Raw genomic sequence first — 27,654 nt, forward strand, 5'->3', positions numbered from 1 at the left:
TAATTGTATTTTTAGTAGAGACGGGATTTCTCCATGTTAGCCAGGCTGATCTCAAACTCCTGACCTCACGTGATCCGCCCACCTCAGCCTCCCAAAGTGCTGGGATTATAGGCATGAGCCACCCCGCCTGGCTCAAAAATTAAATTTTTTTTTTTTGAGATGGAGTCTCACTCTTTTGCCCAAGCTGGAGTGCACAGGCATGATCTCGGCTCACTGCAACCTCCACCTCCCGGGTTCAAGCAATTCTCCCTGCCTCAGCCTCCCGAGTAGCTGGGATTACAGGCACCTGCCACAACACCCAGTTAATTTTTGTATTTTTTAGTGGAGATGGTTTCGCCATGTTGGTCAGGCTGGTTTTGAACTCCTGACCTCAGGTGATCCACCCGCCTCAGCTTCCCAAAGTGCTGGGATTACAGGTGTGAGCCACCGCACCTCACCTAAAAATTTTTTTAAAAGAGGGAAACCAAAGTTCAGACAGGTGAAGTGCCTCGTGATCCAGAGTACCTGGTTCCCAGGGAGCCTGTCTGGCCTTCTGGTTCTGCCACCTGGCCCAGAGAGGCCGGGTGCTGGCTGAGAGTTGGCTGGGGTGCCCCCTTCCCCATCCACCCAGACAGAAGTACTGGTGGGAACTGCACAGCCAAACTACCTTGTTTTATTGGATTTTGAGTAAAAACATGAACCATGTCAAAGTTTCCAGGCAGACTCCTAAAAAGCATTAGCAGATCTGGACCCAGGCAGGCCGGGAACAGGAAGGTCCCTCTATCAGGTTTTGAGGCGGGTTGAGCGCCGAGGTAGTGGGGGCTGGGAGGGTCGAGCCGTCACCTTGCTGGGTGTTTTGTCCTGGGTGTTGGGCTGGGAGGGTGGGCGGCCGCTGGAGGTGAACAGGGCTGTCAAAGCGTTCCGGGCGTTGATTGCGCACCGGCGGCTCACAGGTCGGGTGGTGGGGCTGGGGTTCTTGGCCGCCTTGTATTTCTGGATACAGAAGGTGCAGGTAAGGTCAGGGTCTCCTCCCTACATGGTAGCTACTGGCCAGCAGCTACTTCCCCAGCTCTGGCTGAGACAGTATTAGTGTGCTCTGTGACCCTGCGTGATGCACTCGGCCTCTCTGGGCCAAGGCTCTGGAGCTAACAGCCTGGCACTCAGCATCCCCTTGAACAATAAGAGCCCAACCCCACCCCAGCTCTAATTCTCTCCCTGTTGGTGCAGGGGTGGTGCCTGGGGGTTGAGGCCCAGCACAAGAGGGGGTGGCCACTAGCCACCCGGATCAGCTTGGATTAAGACTAAGTCTGTGGCCAGGGGAGGACAGGGCAGGATGTCCGGCTCACCTGCAGGTTCTCAAAGTGGCCCAGGGACTTGCAGTGGGAGAGCTGTGCCCCTGAGTTGCTGTGATAGAACTTGTGGCAGATGCGGCAGATGTAGCCCATCACGGGCACCAGGAAGTCCACACCTGTAGGATGGGACGGCAGGGTCTGCACTCACATCCCTGTACCAGCAAGGTGTCCCTCCCTCTCTAGGTGCTCCCCAACCCTCTAGGCAGGAGCAGAAGAGAAGGCTTCCCAGCCAGAATGCCATGGCTGGGATATGGGAAGGTCATGTGGAGGCTGGGCCCAAGGGCCGAAGCTCCTGCAGGTGGGCTCAGAGCTGGGGCCTTACCATATGCAGTATTGGGGCTGTAGGTCTCCGAGCCCTTCCACTCCTCTCTGGATATATCTCTGGACCTCACCTGAAAACATGCAAGTGTGGGCCTCGGATCTGGCTTCCCCTTGACACCTCCCAGACACAGGTCAGGGGCCTAGAGACCACCAATGCCCTTGGACACACAGAATCCCCTTGATTTCCAAGAGGTAGTGGGTGGCGTTCTCTGAGCCTTTGCACATGGTGATCCTGCCTCCCAGAGTGCTCTTCCCCATCTATTCTTTCTAGACTCTGTTCAACTAGCCCCCTCCTCCAGGAAGCCCTCCTGCTCCTACAGGCACCATAATCCACGCCAGGTGTGCCATCTGACATGTGTCATCTGACTGAATCCTCATAACAGCCCTCTATGGCTACACACATTTTACTAAGAAGAAACTGACGCCCAAGGACATTAACTCACTTGTCTAGGGTTGCACAGCTGGTTTGTGGAGGAGCTGGGCAGGGAACCCTGTAGGCCTAAGCCGTAGTTCACACTCTTAACCATGAGCCCCCTGCTAACTCCCTCAGGTCCTATCCAATACTGCAGTGACCTTGGTCCTAGGGAGTGGGTTTCAAGGGATCAAAGACTCTGCATTTCACCTGCTGGATGTGAGATAAGGTCATCTGACTCTGGCCGTGTCAGCCCTAGCAGGCCTAGCAGTGCCCTCCACCACTCACCAGGCAAACAAATGTGACTTCCAAGAAGGACAACCACCCCCGTTTGCTAAGCCCTTCCTAGGACCAAGCTGTGGGCCCTGGGCTTCCCTTATAGTCCAAGTTCAGATTGTTACTTCTGAGCAGAGTCAACTGAGGCTCAGAGAGGCCAAGTGGCTTGCCTGAGATGATGTGACTACTGAGCAACGAAGCTGGGCCTCATACTACCCTGCCTAGGACTGCAGGCCACCCCCACAATGCTTCCTCCCCAGCCCCTCAATACCCCACTTTGGCTGCCAGAGGCTATGAGCAGCCCCAGCTGGCCCCTCACCACCCTGGACTATAACTGGGTCAGCCTTTGAGGGCAAGGACCAGGCCTTGGCCCTCATGGGTCCCTGCGTCCAGCACCAAGGCCTGACCTAGAACACACTCTCTGGAAACGTGTTAAACTGCAAAGAATCTGGCTGGGCATGGTGGCTCACACCTGTAATCCCAGCACTTTGGGAGGCCAAGGTGGGTGGATCACCTGAGGTCAGGAGTTTAAGACCAGCCTGGCCAACATGGTGAAACCTCGTCTCTACTAAAAATACAAAAATTAGCTGGGCGTGGTGGCGGGCACCTGTGATCCCAGCTACTTAGGAGGCTGAGGCATGAGAATCGCATGAACCCAGGAGGTGGAGGTTTCAGTGAGCCGAGATCGCACCATTGCACTCTAGCCTGGGCGACAGAGCGAGACTCTGTCTCGAAAAAAAAAAAGAAAAAAAAAAACTGCAAAGAATCCAAGCTCCTCCAGCTCCTCATTCACGGGAGACAGGGTAGCTGCGGCATTGGAAACATGGACTCTGAAGTTTTACTCCCTGCCATCCAATCTGATGAGATTCAGCCAGGATAGTGCTTGGTACACACGCCTAGAACACACTAAGTGCTCAAAAAGATGTCTGCTGCTGTCAGTCTTACCATTATCATCACCATCATCTGACTTTTTCTTTGCACACTACATAGTTTCCCACCTCCGTGCCTTTACTGATACTGTTCCCTTTCCCGTCCTCCACACAGATCCAAATTCAGTCAGGCTTTGCATATTTTAACTGCCACTCTCTAGTCATCATGCATAATTACATAGTCATGCAGAAGGCAGTTGACAGTAATCAGTTGTGGCATGCATTAGTGCCCACAGATGCCAGCCCGGTGTCTGGCCTCCAGGAGGTGGGATGAGGTCTGTCCTGGGCTGGGAATCCAACACCGAGCCCGCCTCCCGCACCCTCCCCCCAGCACCTGCTTGCAGAGTTCCTCCTCAACCTCGATCTCTTCTTCATCCTCATCATCCTCTTCCTCTTCTTCATCACCCTCGAAGCAACCCACAGCGTCCACTGTAATGAAGTGGTCCTCATCTTGGCCAGCAATCTCTTTCTCAAGCGACTTCAGCTGCCCAGGGAGTAGGCAATGGGCTCAGGTCAGCTCTGAACAGCCAAGGGGCCATGCCCTACCCACCCCACCCCTCCCCTGAGAGTCCCAATCCCTCCAGACCCGCTGTGAGTTTGGGCTGGGATAAACCTCAACTTGCTGCACGGCCTTGGCCAAGGCTCTGTACCTCTCTGGGCCCATGTCCTCTGAGGGAGCTCAGGTTACCTCCTTGGCTTTGTCCTTATGCCCCTGGGACTTCACGTGCTCCACAAACTTGCGAGGGGTTTTGAAGTAGCGGTTGCAAACGGTGCAGAAGGGTCGCAAGGATTGTTTGGCAATCTGGAAAAACGCAGGCCAACCAAGCAGTGTCCTCAGGTGCAAGCCCCCTGACTAGCACCCAGGCGGGGCCCGGCAAGAGCTCACCTCCCCTGGGCAGGCCCACCATATCTGTAACAAGACGGGCTGTGCTCCACCCCTGCACTGGAACGTGGGCAAACACATCTCTTCGTGGTGTGGGTGGCTGAGAGATGGGATGGCAGATGGCAACACAGAGACAGGACAGACACAGAGAGAAGACAAGAGAGAGGGCAGCTGCCCAAATAACCCCTGTGAGCCCCGTGGCTGAATGGCAGGTGAGATGGGGCCTGGCCTACACTGGACAGATGGGGAACCTGAAGCCCGAAGAAGAAACAAGACTGACTTGTCCAGAAACTGCATTGTGGGTTATGGGTGTGCAGGGGCAAGGAGGAACGTTTACTTTCCAATTGGGGCTCTGTGTTGCCTGGCCTCCACTTGCAGATGGCAGTGCGGGTGCCTCTGCAGCATGCAGGCCCTCCTACCTTGTGGTCCTGTGTCCTGCGGTGTTGGATCAGGTCCCCCATGTAGTAGAGCTGGCAGGTATTGCACCAGCGCCTTGGTGGAGGCTCCCTGAATGACAACAGTCAAAGCAAGTACAATGTGGCGCCAGAAAGACAGCAGCTGTCCGAGAGTGCTCCATAAGTGTAATCCATTCCAATAGCAATTCCCACAGGATCTCTTGGGGAAGCTTAACAAAATGGTTCTGAGGTTCATCTGGATGAGTTCTTAAGCAGAAATAGCCCAGGAAACTTTAGGGGGAAGGGGAATGAAGCACTGGGGATATCAACCTTTAAAATGAAAACCACAAGCTACAATAGATAAAACTGTGTAGTGTGATGTACATCCTGACAGTGTATCAGTGGGAAAGAATGGAAAGTCCTAAACAGGTTCAAATATTGGTAAGAATTCAGCTTCGCCAGCCTGGGCAACATGGGAAAACCCCATCTCTAGCAAAAATACAAAAAATTAGCCAGGCATGGTGGCTCATGCACCTGTGGTCCCAGATACTCAGGAGGCTGGGGTGGGAGGATCGCTTGAGCCTGGGAGGCAGAAGTTGCAGTGAACCAAGATAGCGCCACTGCACTCCAACGTGGGTGACAGAGTGAGACCCCCATCTCAAAAAAAAGAATTCCGCTCCTGATAAATTGGTATTGAAAAGCATAGATTATACAACAAGTTATGTCAGAACAATTTGTTGTCTACTTGGAGAAGAAACGCCTTCTGCTTCCACCTTCTACCTTACTTGAAAATGAATTCTAGCTGAACTACCAGAGATTCAGGCATAAAAATAAAAACCATATACTTTAAAAATGGAGGCCAGGCGCAGTGGCTCACACCTGTAATCCCAGTCCTCAAGGCAGGAGGACTGCTTGAGCCCAGGAGTTTGAGACTAACCTGAGCAACAAAGCAAGACCCCATCTCTACAAAACATAAAAAACATTAGCTGGGTTTGGTGGCACATGCCTGTAGTCTTAGCTGCTCAGAAGCTGAGGTGGGAGGATTGCTTGAGCCCAGGAGGTCGAGGCTGCAGTGAACCACGACTGTGCCACTGCACTCCAGCTGGGGCAACACGACACTGTCTCAAAAATAAATAATAAATAAATAAAAAGGGGGCCAGTCGCAGTGGCTCATGCCTATAATCCCAGCACTTTGGGAGGCTGAGGCAGGAGGATCGCTTGAGCCTAGAAGTCCAAGACCAGCCTAGGCAACATCGTGAGATCTTGTCTCTATATAAAATAAAATTAGCCAGGCATGGTGGTGTGCACCTATAGTCCTAGTTACTTGGAAAGTTGAGGTGGGAGAATTCCTTGAGCCCAGGAGGTTAAAGTTGCAGTGAGCTGAGATCACCATTGCCCTCCAGCCTGGGTGACAGAGAGACCCGGTCTCAAAAAATAAAATAAAATAGGGCCGGGTGTGGTGGCTCACGCCTGTAATCCCAGCACTTTGGGAGGCCAAGGCAGGCACATCACAAGGTCATGAGTTCAAGACCAGCCTGACCAACATGGTGAAACCCCATCTCTACTAAGAATACAAAAAAAAAAAAAAAAATTAGCCGGGTGTGGTGGCACGTGCCTGTAATCCCAGCTACTCGGGAGGCTGAGGCAGGAGAATTGCTTGAACCCAGGAGGTGGAGGTTGCAGTGAGCTGAGATCGCACCACTGCACTCCAGCCTGGGCAAAAGAGCAAGACTCCGTCTCAGAAAACAAACAAACAAACAAACAAATAAATAAATAAATAATATTTATTTTACAAGGAGAGAGCAACTATTTAATCTTGGGTTGGGAAAGATCATTGCAACATATAACATCAAAGCCAGAAATCATAAAGGAAAAAACTGATAGATCCAATTGCATAAAAATTTAAAACTTCTACATGTTGAAAGATATAAGAAAATTAAAAAGCAAACAAATGTCAATGACAAGGGCTGTGCTATCACTGGCCAGAGTGTATCCTTTATGTAGGCAGCTTCCTAAACCAAGGCTGGGCATACCGCTGGTTCACGCCTGTAATCCCAGCACTTTGGGAGGAGGATTCCTTGAGCTCAGGAGTTTTGAGGCTGCATTGAGCTGTGATCATGCCACTACGCTCCAGCCTGGGTGACAGAGTGAGACACTGTCTCAAAAAAAAAAAAAAAGAAAAAGGAAAAAGAAAAGCCAAATACATGTAAAACCCTGGCCGGGCACGGTGGCTCACGCCTGTAATCCCAGCACTTTGGGAGGCCAAGGCAGGCGGATCACTGAGGTCAGGAGTTCAAGACCAGTCTGGCCAACATGGTGAAACCCTGTCTCTACTAAAAATACAAAAAAATTATCCAGGCGTTGTGGCAGGCACCTGTAATCCCAGCTACTTAGGAGGCTGAAGCGGGAGAATTGCTTGAACTGGGAGACGGAGGTTGCAGTGAGCCAAGATTGCACCACTGCAATCCAGCCTGGGCAACGGAGCAAGACTCCATCTCAAAAAAAAAAAAAAAAAAGTGTCTCAATCAGCGAAAATAAGGACTCTCTATAAAATATGCAAATACACAATTTTTCATAAATTTTAGGGGACACATGTCCACTGATAAAGCCCTGTAAGAGCTCTGCTGGGGAGGGCTGCTTAGAGACAGAAGGTGTTTGTGTTGTCATGTAGCATGATTCCGATTTTTATTTTTAAAGATTGTATAAAGCCAGAAAGGATCACAAGAAGAACTAGGTCAAAATGTAAACAGTGTTTATCTCTGGGTAATGGGATTATGGGTGATTTTTATCTTCTCATGTGTCTGTGTCCTTGTATTTTCAAAACGTTATATAATGAGCGAATTATTTTTATAATCAGAAAAAAAAATTTTTTTGTAGTCAAAAAAGGCACATCAGCCACACAGTGAGAGTACCAGGTTTTAGATTTCGGGATTTAGGGACATTTACTGTCCTCAGTAAAATCTTCTTAATACTGCTGCAAGCAACAAAATCAGACTTTAAAGCAGCTTGCTCCAGGCTGAAGTGCAGTGGCATGATCAAGGCTTACTGCAGCCTCCACCTCCTGGGCTCAAGCAATCCTCCCACCTCAGCCTCCTAAGTAGCCAGGACTACAAGTGCACGCCACCAGGCCTGGCTAATTTTTTTTTTTTTTTTTTTTTTTGAGATGGAGTCTCGCTCTGTCGCCCAGGCTGGAGTGCAGTGACGCGATCTTGGCTCACTGCAAGCTCTGCCTCCCGGGTTCAGGCCATTCTCCTGCCTCAGCCTCCCAAGCAGCTGGGACTACAGGCGCCCGCCACCACGCCCGGCTAATTTTTTGTATTTTTTAGTAGAGACGGGGTTTCACTGTGTTAGCCAGGATGGTCTCAATCTCCTGACCTCGTGACCCACCCGCCTCAGCCTCCCAAAGTGCTGAGATTACAGGCGTGAGCCACCGCGCCTGGCCGGCTAATTTTTTTATAGTTTACAGAGACACGGGTCTTATGATGGGCTGGTCTTGAACTCCTAAACTCAAGCAATCCCCCCACCTCAGCCTCCCAAAGTGCTGGGATTATAGGTGTGAGCTACCATGCCAGCCTGGCTCTATTTTGCAATGTGCATTTTGATCTCTGTGAGAGAAAAACACAACAAATGAAGAAAGGGGGTGGGAAGAGAACATGGTCATCAAACAGGCGGACACCTTGTGCCAGTGTCACGTCTGAGGCTGCCCAGAAATGGCTAACGCAGGCCGGGCATGGTGGCTTGCACCTGTAATCCCAGCACTTTGGGAGGCCAAGGCGGGCGGATCACGAGGTCAGGAGATCAAGACCATCCTGGCTAACACAGAGAAACCCTGTCTCTACTAAAAATACAAAAAATTAGCCAGGCCTGGTGGCAGGCACCTGTAGTCCCGGCTACCTGGGAGGCTGAGGCAGGAGAATGGCATGAACCTGGAAGGCTGAATTTGCAGTGAGCCGAGACTGCGCCACTGCACTTCAGCCTGGGCAACAGAGTGAGACTCCGTCTCAAAAAAAAAAAAAAACAAAAAAGAGGCCAAGGTAGGGGAATCACATGAGGCCAGGAGTTTGAGACCAGCCTGGGGCAACATGGTGAAACTCCATCTCTACTAAAAATACAAAAATCAGCCGGGCATGGTGGCGCATGCCTGTAATCCCAGCTACTTGGGAGGCTGAGGCACGAGAATTGCTTGAAGCCGGGAGGCGGAGGTTGCAGTGAGCCATGATCATGCCACTACATTCTAGCCTGGGTGACACAGTGTGACTGTGTCTCAAGGAAAAAAAAAAAGAAATAGCTGGCCGAGCACGGTGGCTCACGCCTGTAATCCCAGCACTTTGGGAGGCCGAGACAGGCGGATCACGAGGTCAGGAGATCAAGACCATCCTGGCTAACACGGTGAAACCGTCTCTACTAAAAATACAACAAAATTAGCCGGGCATGGTGGCGGGCGCCTGTAGTCCCAGCTACTCGGGAGGGGGAGGCAGGAGAATGGCATGAACCCGGGAGGCGGAGCTTGCAGTGAGCCGAGATCAAGCCACTGCACTCCAGCCTGGGTGACAGAGCGAGACTCCGTCTCAAAAAAAAAAAAAAAAAAGAAATAGCTAAGGTAGGCAAGGGCTTAGTTCACAGCACCTGCCCTGTGGGCTTTGAGGAGGGAGGAGAGGGGCACCCCCACGAGCTAGGGTATTGGGATCCAGCCTTCAGCCCCATTCCTGGGAACACCCCCCTGCCTTCCATGGGGAAATGTATTTCCATGTGGTTTGGGTAGAGCTGGCCTGCCTAGGCCTAGCCAGTCAGAATGCCCCATCCCTGGCCAGGGGATTGCTTCAAAAATGTGCACGTGACCGCAATCAGATTAACGAGCATTTCCCCTAGAAACTGTTCTGCCACTGCAGATGCAGGTGACTGCCCTTCTTTGGAGGTCACTGTGCAGGGAGGCTGGGGCTGTGGGTACCTGGTGCCCACTGTAGTGAGAGATGGAGCCTCTCTAAGAAATCGTATCCCCTGGGTCCAGCTGTATCTCTTACATTCCCACTAACCTAAGCCAGAAACACTGTTCCTTTTTGCTCAAGCTAATTTCTGTCTTATAGAAATTAGAATTTTTTTCACTTACAACCGCAAAGAACCCCCACTGATGCAGGAGGACAGTGTTGATGTCTTTGTGTTGGGGACCAAAGTGAGGTGGTCGTAGGTAGGGACTGGAGGGATTTTTTAATTTTTTGTTGTTGTTTTTGAGACGGAATTTCTCTGTCACCCAGGCTGGAGTGCAGTGGCGCGATCTCAGCTCACTGCAACCTCCACCCCGAGGTTCAAGCAATTCTCCTGCCTCAGCCTCCCGAGTAGCTGGGATCACAGGCATGCACCACCATGCCCAGCTAATTTTGTATTTTTAGTTGGGGGGGGGGTTTCACCATGTTGGCCAGGCTGGTCTTGAACTCCTGACCTCAGGTGATCCGCTCATCTCAGCTTCCCAGAGTGCTAGGATTACAGGCCTGAGCCACTGCGCCTGACCATAATGTTCTTGATGGCCTCGGGGCCAAGTAGGATTCAAGAGAAGACTTCATGGAGAGATATCATTGGGAGAGGGTTTGATGAATCCCCGACACCTGAAGTTTGTTAACAGCTTGTGCTACGTATGTCCTTTTAGTTTTCTTCTGTGTCACAAGATCTATTTTTACACAAACAAGCTCATTCTGCAGATGCAATTTTGAATCCTGTTTTACTTTGACATTGCATCACCTTTCCACATATTATAAATTCTCCAGTTATCCTATTTATTCATTGTTCCATAAGCTGGACGGGCTTTTTCATCATCTAACCAATCCCCTACTTTCGAGTATTTTAGATCATTTCCCGTTAGATTTTTTCATCATGATACTAATAGCAAAGAACATCTTGGTGAGTCATCATTCTCCTGTGTTTATGATTATTTCAACCAAGTAGAAAACCACTCAAGGACGCTCTTCTCAAAGTGAGAAACAGCTAACAGAGACACAGGCTGCCCTTGCAGAGAGAGAGCTCCCCGTCACACAAGGCAGGCAAGCGGAGGCCAACCAAGAGCCTTTCCTGTCCCCTCAGCCCCACCTGGAAGCTTCAAATTGTGACCTCTGTAAAATCAAGACAGAGCCCGTGACCACTGACTCAAGGGACCGTCCAGCCTATGAAAGTGTTTGATTTGCTCTCCGTAGGGTTTGTTTTGTTTCAATTCTGAACTAGCTGTTAACATTTTGAAATTGGGAGATTTCACATACAAATCTGGATTTCTGGATTCTTCTTAAAACTAAGCGATCCGGAGATGAGAAGCAGCTGTCTCCTGAGACAGAGCCTGTGTCCCTGCTGTGGCCCTAGCTAACATGGTCCTGCTGCTGAGATGATACGTCCCAGCCCTTGCACACCTCTACGACTGCCCACAGAGTCCTGAAAGCACCTCTGCCTGACTGCCAGGCCTTCCCACCCCAGTCTAGTTCCAGACCCCAGGAGGGCTGAAGTTTCTGATTAAACAGGCTCCCATGACAATGAAAGGGGGAGACACAGGGAAACCCTAACCTCCAACCACAAAAGAACCTGATCCTCAGCCTATCACCCCACAGCGGGGTTAGCACACATGCCACAGGGGGCAAGAGTCTGTGCCACAACCTGTCCTCTCCCACAGGGATGGTCATACTGTTCCTGCCTAGAGGGAACCTTAAGAGAATGTCATGAATTCCTGTACTATATCCATCACCAAGCCATGTTACAGGCAGGGAAAACTGAGGTGCAAGGTCACACAGTTAACAGTGTGAGGAGGCCTGGCTGGGGGTGCAATGCTTAACCCAAAGGTCAACCCTGCAGATGGTAGATTCAGGCCCTGGCCGACGAGACCGTCTACCCCCCAACACAGAGCCTCCACGATCCCCCACTCACTCATCCTCTGTCTCCAGGACGTCCCGGGGCACGGGCAGCAGGGACAGGAGGCAGGCTTGGCTCATATGCTGGATCTCCCCTAGCCGCTGTTGGTGCTGAGGCTCCGACATGTGGTCCTGGAACTCCTGCAGCAGGAGGGAAAGAGGGATGGGCCTGGGGCGTGAGCCCAGAACAGTGGGCAAGGCTGGGGCCAGGGGAGGCAGACCCCAGCCTCATCACTGTAAGCCCATTTCTCTCACCACACATCTCTCTCTTTTGTAGGCTAGAGCAGGCATGATAAACTGAGACACAGGGTACATGCCAGCCCGAGCTTCTGCCCCTCCCAGAGAATGTGTGAGTGCCTCAAAGACAAGGAGCGGCCTGGTTAGCATCCAGGTCTCCAAGGCTGTGCCAGGTGAGGCACAGAGTAACACAGCTCACAGCACAAGAGTAGTAACAATACAAGTAGAATGCGATCATGATTACTGCTACACTCACTTTAGGCCAGGCCTGTGCTCAGGACTCCAATGTCACATTGCTGAATCCCCAGAACCACCCAGTGAGGTGGATTCTAAACGTTTCTTTTTTTTGTTTTGTTTTGTTTTGAGAGAGTCTCGCTCTGTTACCCAGGCTGGAGCACAATGGCATGATCTTGGCTCACTGCAACCTCTGCCTCCTGGGTTCAAGCAATTCTCCTGCCTCAGCCTCCTGAGTAGCTGGGATTACAGAAGCATGCCAACACATATTTTTAGTAGAGACGGGGTTTCACCATGTTGTTCAGGCTGGTCTCAAACTCCTGACCTCGTGATCCGCCCACCTCGGCCTCCCAAAATGCTGGGATTACAGGCGTGAGCCACTGTGCCCGACCCTAAACTTTCCTTTGTCTGATGCAAGAGGAAACAGGCACAGGGTGGAATTCGCTTTCCAAGGTCTCCCAGCTACTCAGAGTCGATATGAACCAGGTCTGACTGACTCTAAAAACCTGCTTGAGCCCAAGAGGTAGAGGCTGCAGTGAGCTGAGATCATGCCACTGCACTCCAACCTGGGAGGCAGAGTAAGACCCTGTCTCAAAACAAAAAACAAAAAACAAAACCACCAAAACCTGCCTTCTTGGCTGGTCAGGAAATGTTTCCCAAGCAAATGCATGGCTGCTCGGGGCGGGGCCCATTGCAGCCTGAGGCATCCTTGGGAGGGCAGGCTGGGCATTCCACGCAGGCCCCACCCCTCCCCACCCTTATCTCCTGTATCAGTACCTGCTGGCTGGAGCAGCTGGCCTTGCAGATGTAGCAGAAGAACTGGAGGGCCTGCTTAGAGGGAGTGCTGGTAGCCGCAGGGGTGGAGGAGACGGAGTCACTGGGGCGGGGGACAGGTGTCAGGGGTACAGTGCTAAAGGCCCGGCTGTCACTGCTCTGCAGAATGGTGACCTTCAGGGAGCCCCCGGCGCCCCATACCTGCATGGGGAGTAGGAACTGAGCTTCCACCAACTGTGTACTTATAGTGGGCCAGCCTAGCATTCGACATCTACCAACATTGTCTCATCAGATCTTCCTGATGATAGGGAAACTGAGGCTCTGAGCTGTTAGGTGACTACCCCAGCTTGCACAGCTAGAAAGCACTGCAGTCAGGATGCAAACCCAGGTCAGCCTAAAGTACCACCCATCCCACCCCTTGCATGACAGATGGGGAAACAGACTCAGAAGGGAAAGGGTTTGCCCACAGTTATGCAGAGCTGGGACGCAAACCCCACAGAGAGGCTTCCACTCTGTGCTCTCTTCACGAGAGCAACATTACCCATGTGAGAAGACTGGGGCTCTGGCTTGGGGATGGGAAGGCTGGAAGGGACGGATGTGAAGACAGCACAACAGCAAGAGGTCCCATGCACACCACTGTCAGCCCAGCCTGGTCTGTCCACCCATCCTAGGCAGAGGGCTGTCATCCCATTTCACGGTGGGGGAAATAAAAGGAGGCCCTGAGGTGGCCTGGAGCAGAAAGAGGCCATCCCACCCTGCTGGGCTCTGTGGCCCTCACACTGCCACATCAGGGCCTCTACCCACCCCTGGCATCTCTCTCGCTCTGTTTTCACATTCTCCCACATCTAGGCCACAGGCCGACTCCTTCTGAATCTCTTCCATGCTGACTTGGGTGCCCACAGGCTCCGGCAAGGTCTTTTCCATGCCTGAAATGACAGATGTGCTCTGTTTCTCAGAGTCCCCAGGCCCAAGAGCTGCCTTCTCCGTCTGCAGCCAGAACCTTGAGGCCCCCGGCATGGATGGCCCTGGACCTGGATTCCAGGCCTAGCCCTCAGTCCCAGGCAGCACCCAGTCAGGGGAGGAATGAAGGGTCTGGGCAGAGCTGTCCCATCACCAGACCAGCTGGGAGCCAGTGCTCACTTACCTCCACCAGCTTCCACTGCATCAGGTGGCATCTCCAGCCCGCAGACATGAACCACACCTGGTGTTTGCTCTGGAGCCAGCAACGACACCTGTGGCTGGGTCTGAGGCTGCTCATGGGTCTGCTCTGGTGGCTGTACTGACACCTGCGCTGGAGGCTGCTCCTGTGGCTGGACCCTTGGCTGTGCTTGTGTGTGGACCTGTGGATACGTCTGTGTCTGGGCCTGCTTCTGCAGCTGCAGCTGCACCTGCCTTGAGGGCTGTGAACGTGCCTGGGGCTGCAGCCGCTTCAGCGGCTCTGCCTCCTGCTGCAGCTGCACCTGCCTTGGGCCCTGTGAATGTGCCTGTGGCTGTACCTGTGGCTGCACCTGCTTCTGTTGCAGTACTAAGTGCTCTGGAGAGGTCTGTGTTTGTGCCTGCTTCTGCAGCTTCGGCTGCACCTGGGTGTCTGTGGGTGGTATCCGCGGCTGAGTCTGTGACTGCACCTGGGCCTGGACCTGCAGGACCCGTGGCTGGAATTGTGGCAGCACTTGGGCTTCCAGGTGCTCAGGCACCAGGTCTGGTGTCTGTGTCTGTTTCGGTACTGTCATCCGGGCCTGCGGCTGGGCCTTCGCCTGTAGCTGCCCTGGAGGTTCCTTTTCTGTGGGCTCTTCTGAGCTAGGAAGGATCAAAAGAAAATCCCAGTCATGTCTTCAAAGAGGCCCCAGGGGCTCCCAAGGAAGGCCAAAACTAGGCCGAGCATGGTGGCTCGCATCTGTAAACCCAGCACTTTGGGAGGCTGAGGCAGGTGGATCATTTGAGGTCAGGAGTTCGAGATCAGCCTAACCAACATGGTGAAACCTGGGATTACAGGTGTGAGCCACCGCGCCCAGTCCAAGACTGTTTCTTTTTGTTTGTTTTTGGTTTTTTGTTGTTGTTTGTTTGTTTTTTTGAGATGGAGTTTCGCTCTTGTTGTCCAGGCTGGAGTGCAATGGCGCAATCTCGGCTCACCACAACCTCCGCCTCCCAGGTTCAAGCGATTCTCCTGCCTCAGCCTCCTGAGTAGCTGGGATTACAGACATGCGCCACCACGCCCAGCTAATTTTGTACTTTTAGTAGAGACGGGGTTTCTCCATGTTGGTCAGGCTGGTCTCAAACTCCCGACCTCAGGTGATCCACCCGCCTCAGCCTCCCAAAGTGCTGGGATTACAGGCGTGAGCCACCGCGTGCAGCCCAAGACTCAGTTTCTAACGCTGGCTCTACCACTTACAGGCTGGGGATTTGGGCAAACTCCTTTGGCTGTCTAGGCCTCAGATTCACCTAAATAAACCGGGGAGGATCGTTCTCACCTCCCACAACTTGCTGACATGTATCCAACTGGCTCTGTAAACGGCCCGCCCACTACGGTCCCAGATGAACGTCTTCACCCCTCCCACGCAGCCATCCAGCTTGGCCTCCAGGTGGCTCAGTCTCAAGGAAGACACCAGAGTCTGGCTGGGAGCTTCCCCAGGTCAGGTGCGGAAATAAGTAAGGCCTTCCTCCAAGTCAGAGGCCAAGGCCCTTTCCTTGCTCCAGCTCCACTGAAGGGTGCACCCCCTCTGCCATTGCCACCCCTGCCTTTGCAGGAATGAGAGCACAGGGCACCCGGGCCCAGGTCAGGTTTTCAGCATCAGTTACCTCCTCAATCTCTTTGCTGGCAGCTCGGACACCTCACAAGGCTCAGGCTCAGGTGCTGGAGTGCGTTTTTCCTTGGCAATGTCCTCTGGGCAGGGCGGTAAATCTTGGTCTGGAATGGAGGCATGAGCGAGGGAACTCATATTGGGAAGAGCAAGCATCTCTGACCTCCAAGAGATGGGGCGTGGGCTCCCCGCCTTCCCACCAAGAACCCCTGCCTCCCACACCTGCCTCTATCATCTGCTGACCCGCCCACTGGCCCTACCCCATTCATGTCCCTCTGAAGGGCCAGCAGCCTCCCTCCCTCACCTTCTGGTGTGTCCATCCGGGGCTCTGCGGCTTCCTCAGACCCCTCTGGGGGGTCTGACTTGTCTTCCACAGGCATTGTCTGAGAAGAAGAATCCTGCTTCCTTTCAGAAACTATGTTGACATCCAATACCCACCCCTATTAATACCCCCTTGCCCAAGGGCAGCTGCCCCCATCCTCCAGGGGATGACAGGGCCCTGAGGACCTCTGGTGGGCCTGGCCCCAGAGCTGCCAAGTGGATGATCTTAGTAAAAATGTCCCAACAATGGTGTCTAGGGGATTCTGCCTAGTTGTCTGTTAAATAAACCCAGGTTTGGAGGACACGAAGCCTTCTCCTGGCCACAGTGCTACCTCCTGACCTGACTTCCCACCCAGTTTTCCACGAAGTAGCCAGTGGGATCCTTTTTTTTTTTTTTTTTTTTTGGAGACAGAGTTTCACTCTTGTGGCCCAGGCTGGAGAGTGCAATAGCACAATCCCGGCTCACTGTAACCTCTGCCTCCTGGGTTCAAGCGATTCTCCTGCCTCAGCCTCCCAAATAGCTGGGATTACAGGCACACGCCACCACACCTGGCTAATTTTTGTATTTTTAGTAGAGACGGGGTTTCACCATGTTGGCCAGGCTGGTCTCAAACTCCCGACCTCAGATGATCTGCCTGCCTCGGCCTCCCAAAGTGCTAGGATTACAGGCGTAAGCCACCGCACCTGGCCCAGTGGGGTCCTTCTAAAATGCAAACCTGAACATGTCTCTTCTTTCAGGCTTAAAGCCTTCCCATAGCTTCCTGCAGCCCTGGTGCATGCCTTAGGCCAAGCCTGAAAACACTCTGCACACCCACCCCTTCCCTGCACAAACTGGCCTCTGCACACTCCCTGCCCCAGCCATGCCCCCGCAACCAGCCCTCTCCCTGCCCCCAGGCCTTCACTTAGAGCCTCAGAAGCACTTCCCGCAGGAAGCCCTCCAGACTCCAGAATGGGTCCAGAACCCACTTCCTTTTCATGGCATTTCTGTATTCTTTTTTTTTTCTTCTTCTTCCATAGAGCCAGGGTCTCACTGTGTTTCCTAGGCCAGTCTCGAACTCCTGGGCTCAAGTGATCCTCCTGCCTTGGCCTTCCATGGTGCTGGGATTACAGGCATGAGTCATTGCACCCAGCCTCCACAGTCTTAATTAATTGGTTGGAGCATTATTTGCATTAATATCTCTCACCGCCCTCCCAATTCCTGTCCAAGACCTCAGGGAGGGCCAGGCCAGATGTATCATCTGCACCAGGGAGTCCCCTGCAGGGACTTCCAGATGTCTGCTAAATGAACACACAGCTCTCTCTGGCCAGTCCAAGGCACCCCAGGAGGCCACCAGAAGCCTGCAGCCTCCCTCCCTCCCTCCTGCTAAGCCCAAGGAATGAGCACTGAGCAGGGAATGGTAATCTGGACACATCTGTACTCTGCCCTTCAGAAACTACCCAGCTGTCACCCTGCACAACACAGGCACCAGCCTGAGAGTCAGGAGGCCTGGGCTCTGGGTCCACCTTGACAGCTGTGGGGCTCAGGACCACTCCCACCCCAATCTCTGAGCCTGGGTTTTTCCATACGTAAAAAAATGAGGGCGGGGCGGGTTAGACACTAGACCAGATCTGTGATGACAGGCCCGTTGGAAGGCTGGAGGCGGGGCCCCTCGCTGGAGGAAAACGCCTCACCTCCAGAAGTAGACCGCCCTGGAGCGGCCAGAAAGGGGGCATTGCCCCTGCCCTGGAATACACCCAGGAGCAGGGTGTGAGCAGGAGCTGCGGAGACCTTCAGGGACAGGACAGTCTAGGGAGGGGGTGAGCCCTTTGCAGATCTCCTGCTTATGCCAGGAGAAAGGTAAACACCTCTCAAACACACAAGAAGCCAGGGGGCTGTGGGCTGGAACCTATAGCCGGCAACAGCGTATAGCTTAGGATTTTATAGCATTGTTCTACCCCAGTTATATTTCCTATACGTTTGTTTGTTTGTTTGAGATGGAGTCTCACTCTGTCGCCCAGGCTGGAGTGCAATGGCACGATCTTGGCTCACTGCAGCCTCTGTCTTCCAGGTTCAAGCGATTCTCCTACTTCAGCCTTCCTGAGTAGCTGGAATTACAGGCACCCGCCACTAGGGCCCAGCTAATTTTTGTATTTTTAGCAGAGACGGGGTTTCACCATGTTGGCCAGGCTGGTCTTGTACTCCTGACCTCAAATGATCTGCCCTCCTCAGCCTCCCAAAGTGTTGGGATTACAGGCGTGAGCCACTGCACCCAGCAATTTCTTATACTTCTATGAATGACAATTAACTTAGATAGTTTTTAGAATGTCAGGTTATGATATGATGTTTCCTTTCAAAATAAATGTTACAGAAAGGAAGCTCACTCATTCAAAGCCATGCTCTCCCACACAGTCACCCCACAGCCTCGGGAGAGCACCTGAAACTGGCGGGGCTGAATTAAGAGGTCAGAGGTCTGGTGTGTATCAGATACACACCAGATTGTGAAGATTTTGTAGTTTTTAAAAAAGGAATGTAGAATGCCTCGTTTTTTATATTGATGACAGGTTGAAATGATAATAGTTTCATATGGGATTGGGTTAAATAAGTTAGTAATATTAATTTAGCCCATTTCTTTTTACTTTATAACGTGGTTACCAGAAAATTTTAAATTACATATATGGCTTGTATTTTATTTCTACTGGGCAGTGCTGATTTTTTTTTTTTTTTTTTTTTTGAGACAGGGTCTCACTTTGTCACCCAGGCTGGAGTGCAGTAGTGTGATCGTAATTCACTGCAGCCTCTAACTCCTGGCCTCAAGCAATCCTCCCACCTCAGCCTCCCAAGTCCCTGGGATTACAGGCATGCACTATCATGCCCTGATAATTTTATTTTTATTTATTTATTTTTTGAGACAGAGTTTTGCTCTTGTTTCCCAGGCTGGAGTGCAATGGCGCAATCTTGGCTCACTGCAACCTCCGCCTCCTGAGTTCAAGCGATTCTCCTGCCTCAGCCTCCTGAGTAGCCAGGATTACAGGCATGTACCACCATGCCCGGCTACTTTTTTGTATTTTTAGTAGAGAAGGGGGTTTCGCCATATTGGCCAGGCTGGTTTCGAACCTCTGACCTCAGGTGATCCACCCAACATGGCCTCCTAAAGTACTGGGATTACAGGTGTGAGCCCCCACGCCTGGCCACACCGATAATTTAAAAAGAAACATTAAGCTGGGTGCAGTGGCTCACGCCTGTAATCCCAGCACTTTGGGAGGCTGAGGTGGGCGGATCACCTGAGGTCAGGAGTTTGAGACCAGCCTGACCAAACTCCTGAGGTCAGGAGTTTGAGACCCCATCTTTACTAAAAATACAAAATTAGCTGGGCGTGGTGGCGCATGCCTGTAATCCCAGCTACTCAGGTGGCACATGCCTGTAATCCCAGCTACTCCGGAGGCTGAGGCAGGAGAATCACTTGAACCTGGGAGACAGAGGTTGCAGTGAGCTGAGATCGCGCCACTGTACTGCAGCCTGGGCAATAAGAGCGAAACTTCATCTCAAAAAACAAACAAAAAAGAAACATTAAGTAAATGATAGTACTGGTAGTGTTTGGGCATGGCAAAAATCCCTTCGCTGATACAAGAATATTTGAAGTTTGGGAAATGCTAAACAAGTCCATTCCCGCCCCTCATTTTACAGATGAGGAAACTGAGGCATAAAGGGAGTGTGACCTGTCCGAAGGCCCAGGCTGAGCCAGAGCAGGTGGCACTGGGGCTGACACCCAGGGTCCTCTCCCGCCCACTCCCATCCCCACCTGCCCCACCCCAGCCACCACTCACCTTTCGATTGGGGGTGGTAGAGGAGGAGGTCCGGGCCTGTTTCTGGGGGTTCCGTCCTGAAAGGTTGAACTGGGAAGGGTTCATGGGGACCCCAACAGGAGGAGGTCCCAGCAAGGACTGGCGAGTGGCCTGGGGAAAGAACTGTTGCAAATTTGGAGTGGCCAGTTGTGGGGGTGTGAGGCTGGGGGCTGTCAGGCTGGGGGCTGTGAGGCCTGGGGATGCCATGCTGTAGCCTCGGAGGTTACCTGCAGGCAAGAAGAGAGGAGAAGAGGGGACACAATGTGGTCAGGTGGCAGAAGGTAGGGTCAGGCGTCAGTGCCCCAGAGCATCATGGGAACATCCCAGATAATTGAAAGGGACCTTCCCAGCCAAGGGCAGCCAAAGGGAAGAGACGAGAGCTGAGGCTCAGCCCCATCTTGGGCACTGGTGGTGAAGGAAGCTTTAGGGCTCTTTTCTGCCCCAGCTAGGGGTGGGGGTGCTGCCTTTAGCATTCCCCAAAACCCTGCTCACCCTCAGGCATACTTTAGAGTCTGCCATAGAGTAGGTGAGAGACTTAGCACAGCCCATAGGGAGAACCAGCAGGAGGGCCGGTCCCTGGGATAACAAGACACCCACCCCCACCCCTACCAGCTACCCTTTATCAGCAGCAACTATGAGTCAGGCACTGTGCTAAGCCCATTCCTCACACTGCCTCAGTCCCTCAGCCCAGCAGGTTTCAGGGTGGGTGTTATCTCTACCGATGACAAAACGGAGACAGAGTGGAGGTGCAGCTTGCCCAGGGTCACTATGAGGGACACTGCCATCCACCTACCGCCCCAGCCAGGATTCTGGGGTATTCCTCATTCCTCCCTCTTTGCGCTATTCCATGCAAGCCATCCCCAAATACTATCAACTCTGTCTCCTATGCCTCTTCCCAATCTGACTTTCCCGCTCCATCCCCACTCCCACTCCCTGCCTCCTCCCAAAACCACTTGATCCTTTGCCTGAATTCCAGCCACAGCTTTTGCACAAGATGGCAGCAAACAGTGATCTTTCTCAAACCATATTCTGAGTTCATCTCTCCCTTCTGCCCAAACACTTCCATAGCTCCCTGCTGCTGGGTAGCAAAGCCCATTCCTCACTGCATGGTCTGGCCCTTCCCACCTTTCCAGCCTCCTTTTTTGCCATTCTCCCCACATGTCCCCACTATATTCCAGTCACATGTCCCTGTGCCGTCCTTCAGACATCCTGCCTCAGGGCCTTTGAATGTGCTGTTCCCTCTGCCTGGGCTGTTCTACCCACTGACTCCCAGTCACCCTTCAGACCTCCCTATAGGTGTCTCTCCTTCAAGAGACCTTTGCAGACTGTGTCCCCAAAGGCCCCAGCTTCCAATTCTAGGACGAGCTACATACTTCATACTTTCCTTGTCTGCTTTTTTTTTTTTTTGAGAAGGAGTCTTGCTGTGTTGTCCAGTCTGGAGTGCAGTGGTGCGATCTCGGCTCACTGCAACCTCTGCCTCCTGGGTTCAAGTGATTCTCCTGCCTCAGCCTCCTGACTAGTTGGGACTACAGACGCCCGCCACCATGCCTGGCTAATTTTTGTATTTTTAGTAGAGACAGGGTTTCACCATGTTGGCCAGGCTGGTCTCCAACTCCTGACCTCAGGGTGATCCACCCACCTTGGCCTTCCAAAGTGCTGGGATTACAGGCGTGAGCCACCACATCCAGCTCCTTATCTGCTTTCTGCTTCACATCATCTAACTCAGCTCTGCCCCTCAGGGGAGGCCCAGAGCTTGGGAAGTATTTAAGAGATAAAAGCAAGTTGGAACTCTTGCCCCAGTGCTGGGATGGGAAGCACAGGAGTTAAAGCTTAAAGCATGGGTCAGCTGTGCTGTGAGTGCTGGGTTCAAATCCAGACTCTATAGTACAAGCTCTGTGACCTTGAACAAATCACTTCCCCCTGCTTAGCCTGATTTCCTGATCTGTAAAATGGGGATAATAATAGCACTTGCCTCACAATGTTTCATGAGTATTCAATGAGATATACAAATGTGCCTGGTACATAGTAAATGTTCAATTAACATTAACTTGAAACAAATACATATACATATATGTGCAGAGAGCCAACCAGCTCTTAAAAACAATAAGACAAAAGATGAAACAACCTAAAAGAAAAATGAACAAAGGACATGGACAAGTCACAAAAAGAAATAAAATGTTCAACAGACAAATGTAAAATGTTCAACTGCACTAGCACTCTAAGAAATGTAAAACATTCATGACATAGCTTCTTTTTGCCAACCAACTTAATTATATGTATATATACGTTTATATATATATATATAAAAAGCATATAATACCCAGTGTTGCCGTGGGCATGGTGAGACCGGCAGTGTCATACGTGGCTGGTGGCATTGCAAACTGGTCCAGTCCTTTAGGAAAACAATTCGGCAATACTTATCAAGAGCCATAAAACATCCATCCCCCCTGACTCAGTGAGAAAACAATCTCAAACATCATATTCATCCCAGGGTTACTTAAAACAGCAAAAAAAAAAAAAACCCAAAACAAAACAAAACAAAAAATAAAAAAAAGCAAAAGAAAGAAAAAAACAAAAAAACAAAAAAAAAAAAGGAAAGAGCCAAACAGCTAAGAAAGTTTAGATAAACAAAGGCATAGCCCTCTGGTACAATATTAAACAGCTATTAAAAATAATCTTAACACAGATGATCAAATCCTATGGTAAACGATCATGCCATTCTATTCAGTGAAAAAGAAACAAGGTACAGCCTGGGACTTATATCAATCACAATCATCAGATACAAATCCCCAAGTCTGTGCCTAGAAAAAAAATGGGATGAAAGAGACAAAAATGCTGACTGGTGGTTTTCTTCAGGTGGTGAGTGAGTCAACAGATGACACTGTGGGTTTTCCTATCCCCATTTTTAACCTTTTTTTCCACTTTAAAGAGTGTGACTTTTATTCTTTTCTTTGTTTTTGAGAAAGGGTCTTGCTAAGTTGCCCAGGCTGATCTTGAACTCCTGGCCTCAAGCAAACCTCCTGTCTTGGCCTCCCAAAGTGTTGGGATTACAGGCATGAGCCACTGCACCTGGCCAAGAGTATGAATTATTTTCTTTTTTTGAGAAAGGGTCTCGCTCTGTTGCCTAGGCTGGAATGCAGTGATACAATTTTGGCTCACCACAACCCCCGCCTCCTGGGTTCAGCAATTCTCATGCCTCAGCCTCCTGAGTAGCTGGGATTACAGGCGCATGCCACCATGCCCAGCTAATTTTTTTTTTTCTTTTTTTGAGACAGGGTCTCGCTCTGTTGCTGGGCTGGAGTACAGTGGCGCAATCTCGGCTCACTGCAACCTCCACCTCCCGGGTTCAAGCGATTCTACTGCCTCAGCCTCCTGGGTAGCTGGGACTACAGGCGCACACCATCACACCCAGCTAATTTTTGTATTTTTAGTAGAGACGGGGTTTCACCATGTTGGCCAGGATGGTCTTGATCTCCTGACCTCGTGATTACGCCCACCTCGGTCGGCCTCCCAAAGTGCTGGGATTACAGGTGTGAGCCACCATGCCCGGCCTAATTTTTGTATTTTTAATAGAGACAGAGTTTCACCTTGTTGCCCAAGCTATTCTCAACCTCCTGGACTCATGTGATCCTCCTGCCTGGCCTCCCAAAGTGCTGGGATTACAGGCGTGAGCCACAACCCGTGGCTCAAGGGTGTAATTTTTTAAATGGGAAAGAAAAAAAGGAAGATGTATATGTATATGTGGCAGGTCCCTGTGTGTGGTTCTCTCTCTACCTACCTACCTGCTTACCATTTTTAAGTCAGTTCCCAGGACCACATCCATGTGGCCCTGACAGGTCTACAGAGTGACAACCATCTAATCAATACCGACTTGTTATGTAATGTTGGGCACATGACCCCTCTCTGGGCCTCAGTTTCTTCATTCGTAAAATGGGATCTTGGTTGTACCTCTCCTTAGGGGGTTATCAGTAGAATCAGGAGCAGCATCTTGGCTGGGCGCAGTGGCTCACGCCTATAATCCCAGCACTTTGGGAGGCCAAGGCAGGTGGATCACCTGAGGTCAGGAGTTCAAGACCAGCCTGGCCAACATGGGGAAACCCTGTCTCTACTAAAAATACAAAAATTAGCTGGGCATGGTGGCGGGCACCTGTAATCCCAGCTACTTGGGAGGCTAAGGCAGGAGAATTGCTTGGACCCGGGAACCGGAGGTTGCAGTGAGCCAAGATCGCACCATTGCACTCCAGCCTGGGCGACAGAGCAAAACTCTGTCTCAAAAAAAAAAAAAAAAAAAAAAAAAGGAGCAGCACTTGGAAGGAAGAGCTGAGACTGCTCTCCATATTGGGAAATTGAGACAAGACCATAGGCTTAATGCACAGGGCTAGAGACAACCACTCAGATATCTGGATGGTCAAGAGGCCCAGGCATCGGCTCAGCTTAGCCACTGCTGATGCAGGGCAAATGATTTCCCTTCTTAGCTTCCTCATCTGTCAATGGCATCTAATCTGAATGTGAGTGAAGTGTGCTAAGCACTGCCCAAAGAGCCAGCACCATAGCCAAGGACACACCTGCGATCAGACAGATCTGCATTCAAATTAGCAGCTTAGGGACTTTCACCTCCGGGAGTCTTAGTGTCCTCATGAGTGAACTAGGATGCCAAGAATAGCTCCCTCTCAGGGTGGCTGTGTGGAGTTGAGATTTAGTGCAATGGGCTGCTAGGGAGCTACCACTAAAAGAGACTGAGAAGAGGCCTGGGGCCATCCATACCTTGCAACTGCTGTAAAAGCAAAGCTCTCTGCAGCATGGAGCCGTTGAGGAGGGAGGCTGAGTTGGTGCCCTGGAGATTCAGAAGCGGCTGCTGTGGCTGCTGCGGGGGGAGCCCCCTGTGTGTTGGGAGGGGGTGTCAGAGGGTTATTTGGAAAGTCAGACCTTCCTTCTTCCCCAAGGCTTCTCACCTCCATTCTCTGCCCCACTCTGTGGTAGACAGAGGACCCCTTGGGGCTGGAATTGGTGATCTCCAGGACTCAAACGGGGATGGCACTGGGAAAAAGGATGGGGATCGGGAGCTCCGAGACATGGGTCTGAGTGGCAAGGCTGAAGCCATCGCCCCCGAGGGGGGGAACTCACCGGCTGACAGCCATGGGCAACGGGGCCTGTGGTGGGGATTGCTGGAGCAGCTGCTGGAGCTGCAGTAACTGCTGCTGCTGCAATTGCTGCTGCTGGAGCTGCTGCTGCTGTAACTGCTGGAGCTGCTGCTGCTGTTGCTGGAGCTGCTGCTGCTGCTGCTGGCTGAACATGGTGGCTAGGGGCAGAAAGCAGAGTAAGGCCAGGGGTCCCCACCATAGGTCAGGCCTGCTCCCCTCCCATCCACCGCCACTCCCCGCAGCCACAGCCCGCAGAGACTGCTGAGGAGCTTTCACAGCTGCATTCCCAGTCCTGCCACAAGCCTGCCACACTCGCTTGGCCCATCCTTCCAAGTTACCTCCAATCCTGCTAGGAGCAAGATTCAACCACCCTCCTGCCAATGCTCCCCCAGACACTGCCAACAGCCCCTCCTTCAAGTCCCTCCATCTCTCCATTTCTGGCGGCTCCATCCTCCCACCCCCAGCCTCAGCCTCTCTCTGCGCCCATCACTTCCTCACTCACACCCCCTTTTCAATACCGCAACCCTCTCCCGGCCCCCGGGTGTCAATAACATCGGCACCCGTCCAACCCGGTCACCGTGGTCCTGAGCTCCGTGGGACGGCTTCTCCCCACCACCGCCACCTCCTCGCGCCCCACTCCGCCCGCTCCCACCCCGCCAGCCGCCTCCTACGCAGACACAGCCAGCTCGCGCGCGGAGCCCCACGACCCAGCCGCACCCGGCCCCGCACCTCGCCTCCCCGCGCGCCCTCAACGCTCAAGTCGCCCCCACGGGTGGGCCGGCCCCGCAGCCCCCACGCTCGGGCCGGGCGGCTCCGGCCCGCGGGCTCCCGGCCTCCCCGCTGCTTCTCCGGGGCCTGTGGGCTCGTAAGGCCCAAATGCGGGCGGGGCCGGCCACGGCAGCGCCCTCTGGGGGACGGGAGGTCCAGGCGCCGCCGGCCGCGCCACCCGAGCCCGCCCAGTGCACGGGTCACGCTGGGGGGCGGCTGCGGGGCGCAAGCACGTGCAAGGGGGTCCTGGGCGGCTCATACCCTCTGTCCCGCGTCCTCCGCATCGCGAAGGGGAGGCTCGGAGACCAAGGTCCGTCTGCCGCCCGGAAGGGTCAGCCATCCCGCGGGGCATCGAGGGGGACTTCCTTCCTGTTCCCAACCCACCTCCCTGCGGCCGCCGCGGTCCTGCGATCCTGGGGCCCCGCGCGGGGCTGCGGTGGGAGGGGCCGCGCAGTTGGCGGATGTACATTCATTCGAGGGACCCAGGCCAGGCGAGAGGGCGGCCAAGGTCTTACAGTCCGGCAGGAGTTTGCCCTCGGATGGGTGGAGGGGGAGTCCACCTGAAAGTCGTTTCTCAGTAGATTTGGCTAAGGAAGGAGTGGGTGAGGAGAGTCGAGTCCAACTATCAAAAAATAGCCCTAGGAGTCGGGCGCTTCCGCCTGTAATCTCAGTACTCTGGAAGGCCGAGGCTGGATGATCGAGACCAGGCTGGGCAACATGGCGAAATCCCTCTCTACAAAAAATACAAACATTAGCCGGGGTGGTGGCGGGCGTCTGTAGTCCCAGCTACTCGGGAGGCTAAGGCAAGAGGATCACTTGAGCCCAGGAGGCACAGGCTGCAGTGAGCTGAGATCGCGCCACTGCACTCCAGCCTGAGCGACAGAGCAAGAGCTGTCAAAAAAAAAAAAAAAAAGTAAAAATTTTAAAAAGAAAAGGAGAGGAAAAGAGAGCCCTGCTCCCTTATCCTGCACCTAAAATGGTCCTGCCCCCAAGGACCCCCTTAACAACCGCTGTATCCCCCGTCCCCGCGCCGTAACAATCCTTGGCTACTAAGTAGTAATTCTTTTATTTAGTTTTTATTTTTTATTTATTTATATTTTTGAGACGGAGTCTCACTCTGTCGCCCAGGCTGAAGTGCAGTGGCACGATCTGGGCTCACCGCAACTTCCGCCTCCTGGGTTCAAGCGGTCCTCCCGCCTCAGCTTCCAGAATACCTGGGACTACAGGCGCGGGCCACCACGCCCGGCTAATTTTTGTATTTTTAATACAGACGGGGCTTCACCACGTTGGTCAGGCTAGTCTCGAACTCCTGACCTCAAGTGATTCGCCTGCCTTGGCCTCCCAAAGTGCTGGGATTACAGGGGTGAGCCACCTCTCCTGGACTAAGTAGCAATTCAGTCCCCCTTTTCTGCGGCTCCCTGCCTTGTGCGTGTCACAGCCTGGGCGACTCCTCGCCCTGCCTTCCGCGCCGACGTTGGGCGGGCAGGGCGCGCGGGGGCGCTGGCGGCGCGCAGACCCGGGCAGGCGGAGCGTGTTGACAGAGGGCGCTCGAGCAGCAGAACTCGCGTGTCCATAAATCACTGCAGTCATGTGACGAGCGCCGCTCCAAAGCTCTGGACTGGCTCTGCGGCAGATGGGCGGCGGCTGAGGAGCCTAACTCGACCTGGACTAGTCGCGGAATAGCTAGGACTTAGAGGCGCGAAAGTGACTCAGCGAGGCCGGAGCGCAGGGTGGCGTCCGGGGTCCGGGGGACGTCGGCGCCTATGGGTGAACAGGCAGCCTGGAGGGTGGGAACTTCGAATGCTGGGCTGAGGAGTAGGCTTTATCCTCTAAGGGTAGGGAGCACTGGAGAAGGGTGTGAACCTCATGAGTGATAGCATCAAATCTGCCAAGTAGAAAACCCGCTCCTGTGAAAACCAAGACAGAAGCAGTGAGGAGAGAGGGGCGAGTCAACACTGCCCAGGCTCTACTGGGCACAGCGGTTCACCCCTGTAATCCCAGCACTTTGTGGGGGTCCAGGCAAGTGGATCACTTAAGGTCAGGAGTTCGAGACCAGCCTGGCCAACATGGTAAAACTCCGTCTCTACTAAAAATATAAAAAAAATTAGCCGGATGTGGTGGCGGGCGCCTG

At 52.7% G+C, this 27,654-nt stretch overlaps 1 protein-coding gene across 36 annotated transcripts; it reads right to left on the minus strand.

Moving 5' to 3' along the window:
• Nucleotides 1–630: 630 nt before the first annotated feature.
• Nucleotides 631–27,009, minus strand: CIZ1 (CDKN1A interacting zinc finger protein 1). 36 transcript variants are annotated; one of them, XM_054521129.2, is made up of 19 exons: nucleotides 26,838–27,001; nucleotides 25,908–26,256; nucleotides 24,739–24,913; nucleotides 24,379–24,494; nucleotides 21,935–22,006; nucleotides 19,597–19,841; nucleotides 15,776–15,869; nucleotides 15,470–15,578; nucleotides 14,170–14,470; nucleotides 13,818–14,013; nucleotides 13,478–13,599; nucleotides 12,677–12,874; nucleotides 11,445–11,569; nucleotides 4,572–4,659; nucleotides 3,958–4,071; nucleotides 3,604–3,753; nucleotides 1,654–1,723; nucleotides 1,326–1,447; nucleotides 631–972 (listed from the first exon to the last, which is right to left on the minus strand). In XM_054521129.2, the coding sequence occupies exons 2-19, from the start codon at nucleotides 25,990–25,992 to the stop codon at nucleotides 763–765; spliced, it is 2,592 nt and encodes an 863-aa protein (XP_054377104.2). In that variant the 5' UTR covers nucleotides 25,993–26,256; nucleotides 26,838–27,001; the 3' UTR covers nucleotides 631–762. The 36 variants fall into 36 exon arrangements, with proteins under 36 accessions (XP_054377104.2, XP_054377093.2, XP_054377105.2 ...); XM_054521118.2 differs by having other exon boundaries at nucleotides 13,818–14,470; nucleotides 26,838–27,009; XM_054521130.2 differs by having other exon boundaries at nucleotides 25,908–27,002.
• Nucleotides 27,010–27,654: the final 645 nt, after the last annotated feature.

This window comes from Pongo abelii, chromosome 13 (assembly GCF_028885655.2).
Source record: "Pongo abelii isolate AG06213 chromosome 13, NHGRI_mPonAbe1-v2.0_pri, whole genome shotgun sequence".
Taxonomy (NCBI): Eukaryota; Metazoa; Chordata; class Mammalia; order Primates; family Hominidae; genus Pongo; species Pongo abelii.

Excerpts from the sequence above, each read along its gene's own strand:
- CIZ1 (XM_009244889.4), bottom strand. The coding sequence starts at position 25,992 with ATGTACATCCGCCAACTGCGCGGCCCCTCCCACCGCAGCCCCGCGCGG. Across the intron at positions 15,870-19,596 it reads CTACCACCCCCAATCGAAAG|GATTCTTCTTCTCAGACAAT; the intron begins GTGAGTGGTGGC and ends GAAAGGAAGCAG. Across the intron at positions 12,875-13,477 it reads GAGCGAGAGAGATGCCAGGG|GTATGGGGCGCCGGGGGCTC; the intron begins GTGGGTAGAGGC and ends CTCCCCATGCAG.